The sequence below is a fragment of the Pipistrellus hanaki genome (genome assembly GCF_964339955.1).
Source record: "Pipistrellus hanaki genome assembly, chromosome: 14".
Taxonomy (NCBI): Eukaryota; Metazoa; Chordata; class Mammalia; order Chiroptera; family Vespertilionidae; genus Pipistrellus; species Pipistrellus hanaki.
Window position 1 is genome coordinate 27627633 of NC_140516.1, and position 15986 is coordinate 27643618.

A 15986-nucleotide genomic window follows, 5' to 3' on the forward strand; every position below is an offset into this window, starting at 1 on the left:
AACAATTATTTGTTGATCTTTTATAAAACTGAACCATTGGATGTCATATGAATTTTCCTACAAATGAGGTGACTGTCAACATGTATGCATGGAATATTGATAATACAGTGTCTTATTTATCTCTGAAAGTGTTATATATGCTTAACTTAAATCAAAATAATAGCTGATTACACCTGAAAACTTCAGGATTATACCTGTCTTTTAGCTGCTTTAATGTCATCTATTGGGGTACGCTTTCTCTGATTACACTGTCCAAAAAAGATGGCATTCTCTTCCACCTCTAACCCGGTGATTTTCAACTGGTGCGCCACAAAAATTTTAAAAACATGTAATACCTGACTGTATTGTCAGGGCATTGACCTCTTTTCCCAAATAAAAAAATGACAACAGCCAACACAGCAGTAGCCATCTGTTGTGAATGAATCAAAATTATACTTTTTTTTTTTTTTGTCAGATAGGCAAAAAATATAGCATATTTTTTGGAGTGCCACAGAATTTTAGTAATTACAATAGTTTATGTGTGCCATGAGATGAATAAGGTTTAAAATTGCTTCTCTAACCCTTTTTTCTTTCTTTTTATTCAGAATATTATGTAATATTTTTATTATATGTCAGTTTCCCACTGGGATATAAATTCCATGAGAATAGAAAAATCTGTTTTTCACTGCTATAATTTCAGTTATATAGCAAGTACTTAATGCATTTTACAGTTATAAATTTTGCAAAACCAAAATAATAATGTGCCTTTCATCATATTGAGACAATTTATGAAAACTGAAAAAAAAAATGGCAGATAAAAGTATCATTTCATAGCAATTTATATGATTTATTCCTTTTAAGTGGATATGAAGATATGAATGAGAAAAATCAGGCAACTTTCAAGTCTTGAGAGAACTGTATCACTATAAAAGGAGCTGTGACTTTGTATAACAGGTTTTGAATTTAACATTGGGCATATAATTGAATCTTTCCCAGACTCAGTTTCACTGTCCTATATAATAAAGAGCTAATATGCTAATTAGAATGAAGAGCAGAATGACCTCTGGATGACCTTCCGGATGAAACCAGGGCTGCGAGGACCAGCAGTGGCTGCAAGGGCCAGCGAGGCTGTTAGTGCCAACCCCATTGTGTAAATTTCATGCATCAGGTCTCTAGTTATTTGATAGGAGCTAATAAAACTTATATCAAAGAACTGTGATAAGAACTAAATGATATAAGCCATCTCAGACAATGGAAATCATGAACACTTAATGAATAATAGATGTACAGAAATGAGGTTAGTAGCCCAAAGACTGTAGGATAGGATAAGACAGAGGCCAGAGTTTGGACTTTCTACTCAAAGAGCAGGTAGTGTTGTAATGGAGCTCAGATTACAGACTCAGACAAGTTTGAATCCTCCTATAGTTGTGTGATTTCTGAGCAAGATATTTAACACGTAAGACCATGCTTCCGCATTTTGTATTTTGAAATAAGGATGTCAACTTTGTGTTACTTTTGATAAAATTAAATGTAAATTTTCTGGTGTAGTAAGTCATAGCAGGCATATGACTGATTTCTTTCAATACATTTTTCAAAGCCTGTATTACATTAGAGATTCCCAAGCTCAAAAATTTCTCATCTCTTTAAAAAAAAAAAATGCACTTTTTTAAAGAACAATTTTATAGTGGCAACAAATTTGAGGAAAAGATTCAAAGAATTCCTATATGCTCTCTTTCCCCACAGATCCCTATAGATTCCCTACATATTTTACCAGAGTGATTACAGTTGAAGCTACACTGACCAATTATTATCACTCCAAGTTCATACTTTACATTAGGGTTCACTCTTGATGTTGTACTTCTGTGAGTTTCTTTGGCCTAATATATAATGCCATGTACCCATATGCAATAATAATAAAAACATATGTTCATTAGACTGAACAGCCAAATGACCTTCTGGACGTCATTATGGATGAAGCCACTGTGGCAGGGGCCAAGGCAGAGGTGGTTAGGGGCGATTTTGAAGGCAAGCAAGTGGTTAGGGGTAATCAGGCAGGCAGGTGAGTGGTTAGGAGCCAGCAGTCCCAGATTGCGAGGGAGTCTCGGATTATAAGAGGGTGCAGGCCAGGCTGAGGGACCCCCTCTCCTCCATGCACAGATTTTGTGTACCAAATCTCTAGTTATAGTATCAACCAATGTAGTTTCACTGCCCTAAAAATCTTCTTTGCTCTCCACTAACCTCTGATCTTTTTACTGTCTTCACAATGTTACCTTTTCCAATTTGTTCATTAAAAATAAGAATTTATTGTTCCAGTGATAGGACTAACCAGCACATTCATTTCCTGTAGACATTCTTAGATGACAAGTCACAATATCATCAAAGCCATTTTTTATATTTCTCATGAGATATTTCTGTCCTATGAAGTGGAAAACTAGAATTCCATTTGGTCATCACTTTTGTATTTTTTTTTTTTCTTAGGAAGACCCTTATATGAGACCAAATGATAATCCAAAGTTTCCTTGGTAAGCATGAAACCAGTACAATCTGGGAGAGTTGATAAAAGGAAAACATAATTACCTAATATATTCATATGATGGTGGAAAATTATTTGCAAAGGGAGTTGGTATTGTTTGATGGCTAAGAGCTCAGAGCCTAGAAAGGAAGATGCTCCCAGTAAATGTTAGCTGCTACAGTGATGCTAATGATTACTCTCCACTCCCTTAGAATTGGCTTCAAGGGCTCTACTGATTTTTTTTTATTACTTTTTGGTATTTTATGCTTATAGAATTAACCAATACTCCTTTGTAATGAAACTCACCCCTTTTTAATCGTATTAACATATTCCAGCTAACCCAATGCCCCCTACAGATGGCCTTGTACCTCTATGTTCTGAAGTATTTTAGTTTTACCTTAGGATTTATCTCTTTTTGAGTCTGTCTCTCTTACAAATTCTTGAGATTAAGGAGCAGGAGAAATAGCTGTAAGTGACACTTGATAATGTAACCAACAAATGATTGGCAATAGTGTCTAAAGAAAAAGCTAAGAAATATTTACCTTTTGTCTTCTTCCTTTCTCCTTCCACTTTACCATGAAGTCCCAATGAGTAAAAGAAGTTTGGGATGCTAAAATTTAAATTCTTAAGAAGCTGCAGAAGTGGAATTTCCAAAATGTATAAATTAAAGATTTTGGAAATATTGTGTTACTATATGAATTGTAATTGATAATTTAGGTCTCAGAGTTGCTCAAACACTACTCTTACTTTCTAAATACAATATGAAAAATCAATGATAGAAAACTTCATTGCTGTAGTTAACGCTTTGATGTGGAAGAATCTATCTTGATGAAATATTTATATTACATCTGAGATGTGTCTGAAATTTTAGCTCCTGGTATAACAAATCATACTTCAGAAATCTAGTTGAGATATGTATTTCTAGGATGAGAATTAGACAGTCTCTTGGAAAAAGAACCAATGAAATAGTAAACAATAGATGCTAGCACTTATATTCTTTATTAACAATGTTGTCTTAGACATTTTTCACATAGAGATAATGTTCTGGCTTACATTTTAAAAGGTTGTTGAGTTGGAGATTAGGTGACCAATTATAAGTATATAGCAATAGTCCAGGAGAGAAATCACTGTGGCTTGGACTGGTGGTAGGGATGGAGATAGGGAGGAGTGATTATAATCCTAACTAACAAAACCCAACTGTGCAGATCAACCCAACAGTGGAACGACCGGTCGAGATGATATGCAATGACCACCAGGGGGCAGACACTCAATGCAGAAGCTGCTCCCTGATGGGTCAGTGCATTTCCACAAGGGGAGTGCTACTCAGCCTGAAGGTGGGCTCATGGCTGGCAAGCACAGCAGAGCCTCTCCCACCTCCACTGTGGGCAGGCAGAAAGGAACAAGGGGTACCAGACTACAAGAGCCCTGGACTGCGAGAGGGATGTCTGGGTACCAGCTGATGGACAGCTCCCGATGGGTCCGAGATTTCAAGAGGGCGCAGGCCAGGCTGAGAGACCCCTCCCAAGTGCACAAATTTTGTGCACCGGGCCTCTAGAATGGGTATATTTTTGAAGGTACAATCCTACAAAATTTATTATGGATTGGATGTATGAGAAAATATATGAAACAATGATGATTCCTAGGTTTGGGTCTGAGCAAATGGATAAAATAAAAGTTGTTACTTTAACCACTGAAGAATTTGATAAAATTATACATGTGATAATAATAGTATTTTGTAATCAATTCTGGTGGGAAGACAGAACTAATTCTCAGTTAAATGCCAGAATGTAGGAAAGTGTTTTTGTCCTGTGGACCATCATATAGAGCGTATCTCCTAAGGCCATGAGAAGAAAGTTTCATGGTATCGAAAGCATTACTTAGCATATGGTCTGTGTAGAGTCTCTACGGGTCTATTCTAAGATAGGAAATAAGTTCAGAATATCAGAAGAGCCTGTATTACATATCCCTCTGGCCGTCTGCAAAGCCTATTGATTTGTTTAGCCCAGCTTTTGAAGAAATATTGACAAGCACCTAAAATGAACTCCCTATGTTGCTAGCTAAATATAAACCTATTTCCTGAACAAAAGGCTAAGTAGAGTTTGTAATCATGAAATCTGAGGAGTTTCTTTAACTGTAGCAACAAATATCTAACATCTATGGCACCTTTTATACTTGCTGGGTTTTGTGCAATTAATTAGTGTTATTCAATTAACTTCTCACAGAGACTCTTGGAAGTAGGTCTGAGTATTTTCTTCATTGTACAGATGAGTTCTCTGGAATTCTTAGAAGTTGAATGTTTTCCATAAAGACATAGTAGTGTTATAGGTTTAATTTGGACTTACATCTGTGGACCAACAGCAGGCTGGGTTCCTAAATATTCCCTCTGTTAATGTTTTAGGAGGCAAACTTAATTAAAAATCCAACATCTTTTCTTGGGAGTGAGTTGAGCACACAGTGCCAGAAACTCTTATATGGTAATTTAGTTTGGCTCATTCACACATTTATGTAATTGAGAAGATGGCTGCTGTAATATTTTAGTGTGAAAAATAGCTATGAAACTATTTCAGTTAAGACTACATTTAATTTTTTATAAGACAATTTCTGATTGCAAGTAATTGAAGAAACATGTATAGATAACTAGATAAAGTGATGTTGTAAATTAAAATTTAGGGGCACCTACTAAAAAATAACTTGGTTTGAGAATAAATTAGTTAACTGAGCCAGTTATATATTATTATTCTTAGTTTAGATTTAAAAAGAAAGGGTTTTACATAGGAAAAAATGTTTCAGTTAATTTTTTTTCAATATTTATATAAGAAAATTATTTAAATAATTTTTATATTGGGCATTATGTGGTAGCACAGCAAAATATATAATATATATTTACGTATAAATATATATAACAAACATACGTAACACATAAACATATTCATATATTTACATGCATATAAAATAAATACTATGTTAATTATATTAACACTAGAGGCTCCGTGCACAAAATTTGTGCATGGGAGGGGGTGTGTTCTTCAGCTCAGCCTGCACCCCCTCCAATCTGAAACCTCTGGAGGGATGTCTGACTGCACGTTTAGGCCCAAGCCTCTCGGGTTGCAGGTTCGATCCCTGGGAAGCAACTGATCAATGTTTCTCTCCCACATGGATGTTTCTTTCTTCTCTCTAAATAAAATTTCAATAAAAAATTTGAAAGGAAAAATATTCTTTGATGAACCAAATTCCAGAGAAAATGAAATGGCCTGCTCTGAGTCACATGTAGCCTTTGATGGCATAGGATGATAGCAGGACGGGACCACTAATTAAAATCCTACTAGATGTGACTGTTGGAGACAAAGCTAATTCTTCAAATTAGGGAAAGAGTATAAGTGCTTTGCAGCTAAAAAGCTACAAAGTCCACTTGTGAATGGAGGCATTAATGCCTTTTTTTTTATATATATATATATATGCCTTTGTTTCACGGATCTCATTAGAATTAAGTACAATTTTTGTGGTATAGAGAGCACAGTCCCTGGCAGGTAACTACCTATGAAGGAAACAACTGACGTAAGGAGCACTGTGCTTCACAGGATGATGTTTTGGTGAGGAATTGATATGGCTTACTTGTTACTATTGTGTTTTGTGTGTTTTTTTAAATTAGAACTTATTTTATAGTATATTTGAACAATTTTTAATCAAGCAGTTCTGACTAGAATTCACACAGATTAAAGAAGAGAAAAGCAGCTTATGCACTTGGAAATTTTGCAGCTTCACGGTTATTTCATTGTGGGGATAGGTAATCAAGGAAAAGGAATATTGAATAATCTTTTGCTTTATAAGTAGATATTGAGTTTGCTCAACATCTTTGCATATTACCTGCTGTGATTCATTTAATAAGACTAAGTAGTGTTTCTGAAGCCCAGTTATTAAGTTCATCTGTGTGTGCACTCTGGCCAAAAATTGCATGAGCAAGAGTTTTAGGTAAAAAAAAAGGAATTTATTAGAAATTGTCCAAACTGGTGCTAGCCTACCTCATGCATGGAAAGACACAACTTCCCAATGACACATAGGCTATACGTTATTTAGGGAAAAATCACAAGACCTCATGGTTTAGGGGTTCAGGGCACTGTTAGGAGCTGATTGGTCAGAGGTGAGATAAGGGTAATAAATAATTTATGCAGGTCTTGAGAGCTACTCCAAGATCAGCTTCTGTGTTCAAAACCAATTTCAAGGAAGAGCTTGTTAAAGGGGCCATTCCACTTTAGTGCTGAGGAGTTGAAACCTAACTTATATCAAGATGTTATCTTTAGCACAGCGGGTGTGGTTCGGTGGTTGAGTGTCAATAGATGAAGCAGGTCACAGTTCGATTCCCAGCCAAGGCATATGTCCAGGCTGTGGGCTTGTTTCCCAGTATGGGGGTATGCAGGAGGCAGCTGATCAATGATTCTCCCATTGATGTTTCTCTCTCTCTCTCCCTCTGTCATAAATCAATAAAAACATTTTTAAAAAGACGTTATCTTTAGCCTGCCAGGGGCTAATTCCTGTGACCATCAGTCAGAATGGGACTACCTGCTGCCACAGGGGTCAGAGGGTGAGTTCCTAAGGTCAGATCAGTGAAGTGTGTTGAGGGAGAGAAAGAAAAAAATTATAGTTTCAAAACTATAGTTTAAATAAACTCAGAATTATGAGGACCCTGGGTTTCACTGGGAGCACGAGAAACAATTTCCTTTAGCTATCTACTTGCACCATGTGTCAAAAACAAATCTGGACTTAGAAGAAAAGAAGCTTTATTTAAGAGATTAATCGGGGAGCCTGGGGGAGGGAGACTATTGTAATAGGGAGAGCTCCTGCCAGCACTTAAAGGTTAGGAGAAAAGAGCTTTTCTTTTATAGGGAGGAGTAAACAAGGCTAGAAAAAACCTGTGTGGGCAAGCGGGATGATCACACAGATCAATGTCTTACCTTGACCTCACTGCTATGGGAGGGGCCTTTTGGGTGGGGGGTGTGGAATGCTGCTTCAGGCTAAGGAACAGAGGTCAAAGTTTAGAGGTTTGGAGGAAGCAGAGAGACTTAACTAGGGTTAGGTTTACAAGAATTTTGTTCCGATTGATCTACGAGGACAAAAAATTCAACTAATCAGTTCTGCAGAAAAGAATGGGAATTTGCTGGATGTGTGACTGGCTTTGTCCTAGGTGAACAAAGAGGCCTCCAGGAGTCTTTATTAGCCTTCTATGAGCCAATGAGGGTAAGGCCCTTCACAGTAAGCAGTTTCCTGGAACCTAAGGGGGTGGGGGAAAGGGGGGAGACACTTCTTAGCCCTTGCTATTGTATTTTTGAGGAGCACAGGAATTAGTAAAATTCAATATTGACAAGTATAAAAGGGAGTATTGTGTGAACATGTATTTTATATTGCCAGGAATGTAATTAGAGTATTACTGTATCAGAGGTCTTAAAAGACTATGCTTTCTATGGCAGGTATTAAACAACAGAGCAATAATGATAGTATAAAATATAGATCTCCATGCCTATCATAATCGAAAACAGAGCCCTACATTATTATTATTATTATTATTATTATTATTATTATTATTATTTAATTATGTTTGGGCCCTAGCCAGATTGGCTTAGTGGATAGAGCATTGGCCTGCTGACTGAAGGGTCCCAGATTCAATTCCGGTCAGGGGCACAAGCCTGGGTTGTGGGCTCCATCCCCAATAAGGGGCGTGCAGGAGGCAGCAATCAATGAATCTCATCATTGATGTTTCTATTTCTCTCCTCTTTTCCTCTCTGAAATGAATAAAAATGTATTTTAACAAAATTATGTTAGTTATATCTCCAAAATAGTTATTCTGTAAATACAATATGAGGGGGAGAGAAGGTGACTAAAAGATTGCAGAAGAGAATCACTCAGAGCATTATTAGCACAAGTTTGTATTTGAAAATCCCAGGCTTGGGAAGTCTTCCAAGGCTCTTGGGGAAGGAAGGCAGAGGTTTTATGGGGCTTTAGCAGGAGAGGATTGGTTGGAGTTCAACTAGTTTTGAGAACTTATGGATTAGCAGCCACTGTTCGGGCAGTCTGGAGAATCAGTGCAGTGCAGGGGAGCAGGTAGAGGTCAAGGTCATGTGTATGTGGAGACTAGGACATGTGTGGGCCCCAGTGGAAAATGTATGATGCTTCAGGAACTTTTGCAGAATATTGTATTTAAGAAATATGTCCCTATTGTTACTCCTTTTGCATTGGAATGGAATGCAGTTTTCTCCACATTATAGACCTAAAGTTTCATTAGTGTTTATGGAAACCAGTGGTCATGCATAACCCTACTTTTGTTTGAGATGTTAGCTAGCTTTAGCACCATATTTTCTAACAGTGTGGTGATACCACTGCCACCATAAAAACTTTCTCTCAGGTGCAAAACACTGGGCTTCATTCACCAAGAAACCATTCAGGTAGTTCAAGGTAACTGAGATGAAGCAGAGGGGGAATTTGTCCTCCATATTCAACACAACAGATGATAGGAAGAAGCATCATGAATTCTGTAAGAAAAAAAAAATTTCTACCCTCTTAAGAATGTCTATGCCCACTTCAAGGAAGATAGTAAAGCATCATACATTGATCTCTACACTTTGTTTTCCTTTATGTCTCTCCTTTATGTTTTCCTTTAAACAAAGAATGATCTTTAAAAGTGGAATGAAATAGAAACAGGGGAGAAGCATATAAATGCAAAAATTAGACTAAAATTAATAATTACCTATTATATTGTATGGAACAATTACTTTATGCTAAAAACTCTGCATAGATTTCAGAGTAAAAGGTTTCACTCATTTAATGCACATAATGGTACCATGCCATAGATGATTTCTTCATTTTTTACTTAAGGAAACAGGAGTTTAAGAGCTGAAAATTACTTGCCTAAGGTTATGCTATTGATAAGGAGCTGAAAATTTAGGTCAGACCTCTGTGCTCTTTATCACTATGTTATTGCTATCTGTGCCTCCTATAAAACGTCAGAAGCATAGTGTGGTTTGATTTCAAGCCCTCTCTTTTTTTTAAGTGAGCATAAGCCTTCAAGAAAAGAACCCTGAAACAGGCTGGATGATGTTAAACTAGTCTTGCAGACATTCCTTTCCAGTTCCCAGGCAGGTTGCATTCAACTCCTAACTAGTATTTGATGAGTGGATTTACTTCTCTTACTTGTTCCTGTGTCTTCTTTTACTTATTCTTTAGTAAGAGTCTCCTCACAGGACAAAGATACCATGAGGCAGAGAGACCCCAGGTATGAGGTGGTGAGACAAAAGGAAAAGAATGACTAGTACTTCACCAAGAGAGACTTCAACCATGCTGTTTTATGCAAATTTTAAAACCAACAAACAAAGTATTTCGCTATTATTGGCAATGCTCCGCAATGTGCACATCATAGGCTTGTGTTCAGTGGTACAGCCATTTCTCCCGGAGTTTAATATCTTGTTGTTCCTTTAATTGGGCAAATCAAGCACACAACCGATTCTAGGCATTTTTTTTTTTTAATGGAACAGAAAGCAGGTCAATTTTGGCATCTGAAATAAAAGTTATTTTCTGATGTATCAAAGGAATTAAGAAATTTCCCCCTCCCTACCTCAAAATGCCTTAGAGCATGAACTCCAAAAGGGGTGTTGAATCTATAGATATTGTTTTAAAATATTAGTCATGTATAGTTATTAAATTAATTCACACTTATGTGTATTAATATTTAAAATATGCATGCTAGTATTAACCTATGAGGATTAGTAATATAAAGTTTTTAATAAGGAAAAGATCATTAAGGAAATTGCCACTCATGGTAACATAAAAACAAATACTTATATGGCAAGAATTTGTACTTTCAATTAACATCAAGTTATGTAATTTTTTTAAAGTGTATTTTCTAAAAAATTGCTTATAGGGTAACATTTATTTTATCTTTCCTATTGAATATTACTGATTTCATACCCAATGATATATCTTTTAGTTGTTTATAATCACCTGAATAACTTCTGATATTTCCAGGCAATATTTATATCTTAATCTGGTAAGCTTGGTTTAGCAACACAACTCTACATTCTCCCACTCCTATAATCCCCAAGGATCTTCATGCCCTTAGGAACAAAGGTATCCTAGTGCTATACCTTAGCACAGCGTTTTTCAACCGCTGTTCCGCGGCACACTAGTGTGCCGCGAGATGTTGCCTGGTGTGCCGTAGGTGCAGACAAGACAAGAATTTTATAATTTTTCACTATTTTGTTTACTTAATATTTCATAATAAAGTAATTATAAAATACTTTCTTTGTGTTTATTTGATTCCTATCCAAGAGAATTACTTTATATATAGTCAATATAGGCACAGAGTTAAATTTTTTAACATTTTCTAATGGTGGTGTGCCTCGTGATTTTTTTCATGAAACAAGTGTGCCTTTGCCCAAAAAAGGTTGAAAAACACTGCCTTAGCATATAGCTATGCGTTCTATATCACAAAATCCCATGGGAAGTGTAGTTGACCACATTAACCATATGAACTCTGGAGTTCTAAAAACCCCATGGCTCCAATAAAGCATAGACAGCTTTATTTGTACAACACAGTTGTCATTTCCCATGAGCTAAGTAAAAGCTCCAAATGGTATCATAAATTCAAAAAACCAAGACATAAATAGGACATGGTTGGTGACCTCCTTCTATCTTAAGTGGCTTCCAGCATCATTGTGAATTAAATGCTGAAAAATATGGAGAATTTTTTTTTCAAGGGTTCATATTCAGTAAACATTAGCAAAAAAACTAGGCTGTCATCATTTTTCATTTACTAAATGTCATTCAAGTTGAGAGTTAATTTCCCCCCCAGAAAGCCTATCAGAATCTCATGTGCACACTCTGTTTGATGGACAGGATTCTGGATCGCTATGTTCAGGAGCAGATTCCTGGTGCCAAAGTTGTGGTGGAGTCCATCGGTGCTCGCCGGCACGGAGACGCCTTTTCTCTGGAAGATTACAGCAAGAGCGACTTGACCGTCTATGCAATTGACCCTCAAACCAACAGAGCCATCGACAGAAAAGAGCTGTTTAAGTAAGTAATTTTATTGTCAATACTGGTTTTCTAGTCACAATATCACCCACAGATAATCCTGATTTAAAGCTATAAGTACTTAAAGTTTAAAACCCACCAAACTGTTGTTGAAAGTGAAGTCTAAGCAAAAATATTCCAAGACACAATACCTAAGGTCCTCACACCTGGCAGTTTTCAGGTCCGAGCGTGGGATAGAGTAGCTTCAGAAGGTTTTTTTTTTCCTTTTGGCCACCAGAAGGTCCATTATACTTATGAAGAAGCTGCCGTTTATTGAGATCAGCGCACATCCACGGCCCCGGATGTTTAGGAAGCAAGTACAGATTCTTTCTTAAGAGGCAACTTGCCTTCAACATTATCAGTAGGTTTACATTTTGAGAACAAATCTTGCTTTCTTCAAGATCTCACTGAACCAGCAAAAATTAGTGTCTGATTTTTCCTGATTGACTTGAGGTGGGGAATTAATTACTTTCATCTAAGGCCATACCTTATGTTATATTTTATCCTGATGTGAACTTGAATATTTGAGTTATAAATCCTAAAAACAAAAGAAAATATGGAATCTGAAACAAAATGCTACTGTATATTCTTCCTTAGGAGTTATTTCAGAGCAGTTTAATATATTTTTTTTAATGTTAACTTCTGCTTTAATCTAGTGACACCTAGTGTCCAACAGATTCTGAAAATGTAGTTCTTACCTAAATTGAAACACATTTTTAGTTGAAAAATATATATTGATATATGATCATATGTATAGATTCACTTATTTTAGGTCTGTGTGTCCATAAATACACATTTCAATATTCATAATTTCAGAATTTATTTTCTTTATATATACAGAAATAGCTAGGTATACAAATTTGCATATATATTCATATGTGGGTGAATTTATTTAGTAAATATCCATTTTATTAAAACACATAAATTTAAAAATTAAGATAGTATTAAGTCACTGTTTCATTGTTTCTAAAATAGAAGCAATGAAACTTTGTTGATGAACAGATTTAAAACAAACTATATTCAGAACAGATTATATTACTTTAAAATAAAACTAATTATTTTAAAAGAGCACATATAGTTTTAGCTTGTACCTATCTTATACTTCCAGACTGTTTAGCACTAATCTCTCCAGATGGTAAATGAAAGATGAAGAAGATAGAAAAAGCCTGTGTATTCTACAAACCATGTTTAAAATATAGTGTTAAACCATACTTATACTTTAAAATAGAATCTATCAAACTCTGATAAAGCTTCTTTCAGCTTCCTAAATCCAGGGAAAAAAAATAACCTTAAATTTAGAATACTGAAAATTCAATTAGATTAAAAACTAATTATTAGAACCTAGTTAAAATAATTTTGTATTGTACAGTGGTCTACCTGACTTGCTTTATTAAGCAAAACAACCTTATCCAAGTACCATTGTCCATTCTATAAACCTGTTTTAGAGACCCAGATTGTGTACCTCCTAGGGAAATAGGCAGCTGCCCCTCTGCTGTTTAGGTGTGAGTTTCTGTGAAGTACAGAGTACCTTCTCCTGCTCACCTTCCCTTTTATTTCTCTATTAACATGTACATTACAACACCAGCACCATCATGGTAAAATGCAGGGTAGACGGCTGGTGAACACAAGGTACTTTGAAAGCTGTGTCCCACACAAGTAAATGGAGAAGGAACACATGTTGGTATGTGATCCATCAGTGGACTGAGTCAGAAGAAATTTATCTTATCTTAGGAACACAGCAGTGATCAATTAATATAGGCAAGATCCTGGGATGAGATGAGTTTGCCTCACCCTTTTAAGTAGTAACTAAGTAAACTGGATGAGAATAAAGAGAATGTCACATTTTTTCAGGTTGTTGAATTTGACAGATTTATTTACTTTCTAAGATGAGTAAGCAGAGGGGAAAATGGAATCAGTAATAAATGCTGAAAAGCAAATTATATACTGATGACTCCAAGACTATAGATCTCTGGAAATTTCTCCTACTGGAACCATTGGAAACAATTTAACATTTTTAGGGGAAAGCAAGATTGTAGGAGATTGTGAAATGGTGTATGCATTTTACATGCCCTGAGCCCTTCCCCTCTTTCTGCTAAAAGAATTGTAGCAGAGAATGGAGAGAATCTACCCTCTACAATAAGTGGACTAAGCCATTCCTCCACTCACACTGACTGGGTTTGGGTTAGCTCACATTCCAGGGAGAACCAATTATTTATTCTGAGGTAATATAGTTTGAGGGGGTAATAGAATTCTTAGTCCTGAAATCAGAAAAAGTATAAAACAAAAGCCTGAAGTTTCTTGGGGCTACTTTTCCCTCTTCAGGGTGAAAATCTAAAATCCTCTGAGAGTTCTGGATTCAACGTTGCTGGAAAAGAGAAATAATCTGAAAAATAATTTGGCAGCGTGAAGTATATGCATGAGAAGTTCATAGCATATTAACAACAAGATAAGAAAAGATATAAAAATCATGAAGAGATCAGAATCTATTTATAGGTCAATTAAGATACAACCTGATAATTGCAGGTACCCTTGAGGTAAAAATTGCAGTAGTTATCACAGAATTAAAAACTGAAAATTCAACTAAGAGATTTTATTCCAGTACAGGCAAAATCTATTAAAAGGTTCTCAAGTGTCCTTCAAAAGTATCTAAATGTGCTTTAAAACCATTGAAACAGAAATAAAAATTACTGACTGTAAAGGAATAAAATTAGATGAGCCTTACACATTCCGCCTGCATGTAAAATATCAAAGACAAATCAAATTTATAAAATTTTAAGGAAAAATATTGATTCAAGAATATTTTGCCTAGGCAAGTTGTTTTACATGTATAAAGCAAAAATAAAAATATTGTAAATCAGATATGGGTTCAACAACAATCTACTCTTCTGGTAAAAAAAAAAATTAAAATGTACCTAAATTGGTAAATAAACCAAAATAAATATCTTTAAAAATTAGCTGTTTTACTGTAAAAATACTGATATCTTCCTTTAGGTGATTGGATATTAAATCAGGAATCCAAAAGAATTGTGATTTCTCAATGGATTCTGCAAAATAGGGTAGAATTTTCTTTGCAGTTAATGGTTTTACTCTCCTTCTGACCTTCCTATTTCTAAAAAATATAGTATTTCCTTTAAAATAACTCTAGCTGTATATTTTAGAATTTATTACTTTCTCTGATAAATGGTTGAAACAAAGTTTTAGCATCCCATCCTATTCTAGTACTTACAGCAATAGTTAAACCTTTATTATATTATTTTAGCATGTATAAAATAAATAGAATATGTTGTTTATCTACAAAAGCATATTTATAAAAAAACAAACAAACAAACAAACAAAAAAACCTAGTTGATTTATATTATAGTAAGGAAATAAGTACAAATAGGTGTATTGGGTCGGCAGCTAAGTAATTGCGGGTTTCACACATATATGGCTTCAGTTGAATTTTTAGTTTGCAGACGTAGTACAAATGTAAAACACATTTTGTTATTTGATAGTTGGCTATTCAGCTGTTAATCAGTAAAAAAAGTTTTTTGATCTGTTTTGTGGTTTTCGTTTGGCGTTCGTTGAAAAATGGAAAATCAAAAGGAACATTTTCGTCATATTTTGCTTTTTTATTTCCGCAAAGGGAAAACGCATCGCAAGCTCATAAAAAGTTATGTGCTGTTTATGGTGACGAAGCCTTAAAAGAACGGCAGTGTCAAAATTGGTTTGCCAAATTTCGTTCTGGTGATTTTTCACTCAAAGATGAAAAACGCTCTGGTCGTCCAGTTGAAGTTGATGACGCCCTAATCAAAACAATAATCAATTCAAACTGTCACAGTACAACACGTGAGATTGCAGAGAAGCTTCATGTATCACATACATGCATTGAAAATCACTTAAAACAACTTAGCTATGTTCAAAAACTTGATACATGGGTTCCTCACGAACTGAAAGAATCACAGTTAACGCAACGCATTAGCAGCTGCAATTTGCTAAAGAAACGTAATGAAAATGATCCATTTTTAAAACGACTGATAACTGGCGATGAAAAATGGGTTGTTTACAACAATATGAAGTGGAAAAGATCGTGGAGCAGGCCAGGTGAACCAACTCAAACAACATCAAAAGCTGATATTCATCAAAAGAAGGTTTTGTTATCAGTTTGGTGGGATTACAAAGGAATTGTCTACTTTGAACTCTTACCACTCAACCGAACGATCAATTCTGATGTCTACATTGAACAACTAACGAAATTAAACAATGCAGTTGAAGAAAAGCGGCCCGAATTGACAAATCGAAAAGGTGTTGTATTCCATCATGACAATGCAAGGCCACACACATCTTTGGTCACTCGGCAAAAATTAATGGAGCTTGGTTGGGATGTTTTGCCACATCCACCATATAGTCCTGACCTTGCACCATTTGATTACTTTTTGTTTCGATCTTTACAAAACTCCTT

The 15986-nt window shown here is 35.5% G+C and overlaps 1 protein-coding gene across 1 annotated transcript in view; it reads left to right on the plus strand.

The window, feature by feature from the left end:
- The window catches only part of PCDH15 (protocadherin related 15), a gene marked incomplete at its 3' end in the record, with an annotated part of 622267 nt that overhangs the window by 581555 nt on the left and 24726 nt on the right, over positions 1-15986 (plus strand). Inside the window, exon 31 of the mRNA XM_084903437.1 lies at positions 11372-11548. Coding sequence (XP_084759563.1) covers positions 11372-11548 — 177 coding nt within the window. The remainder of the gene's footprint in view (positions 1-11371; positions 11549-15986) is intronic.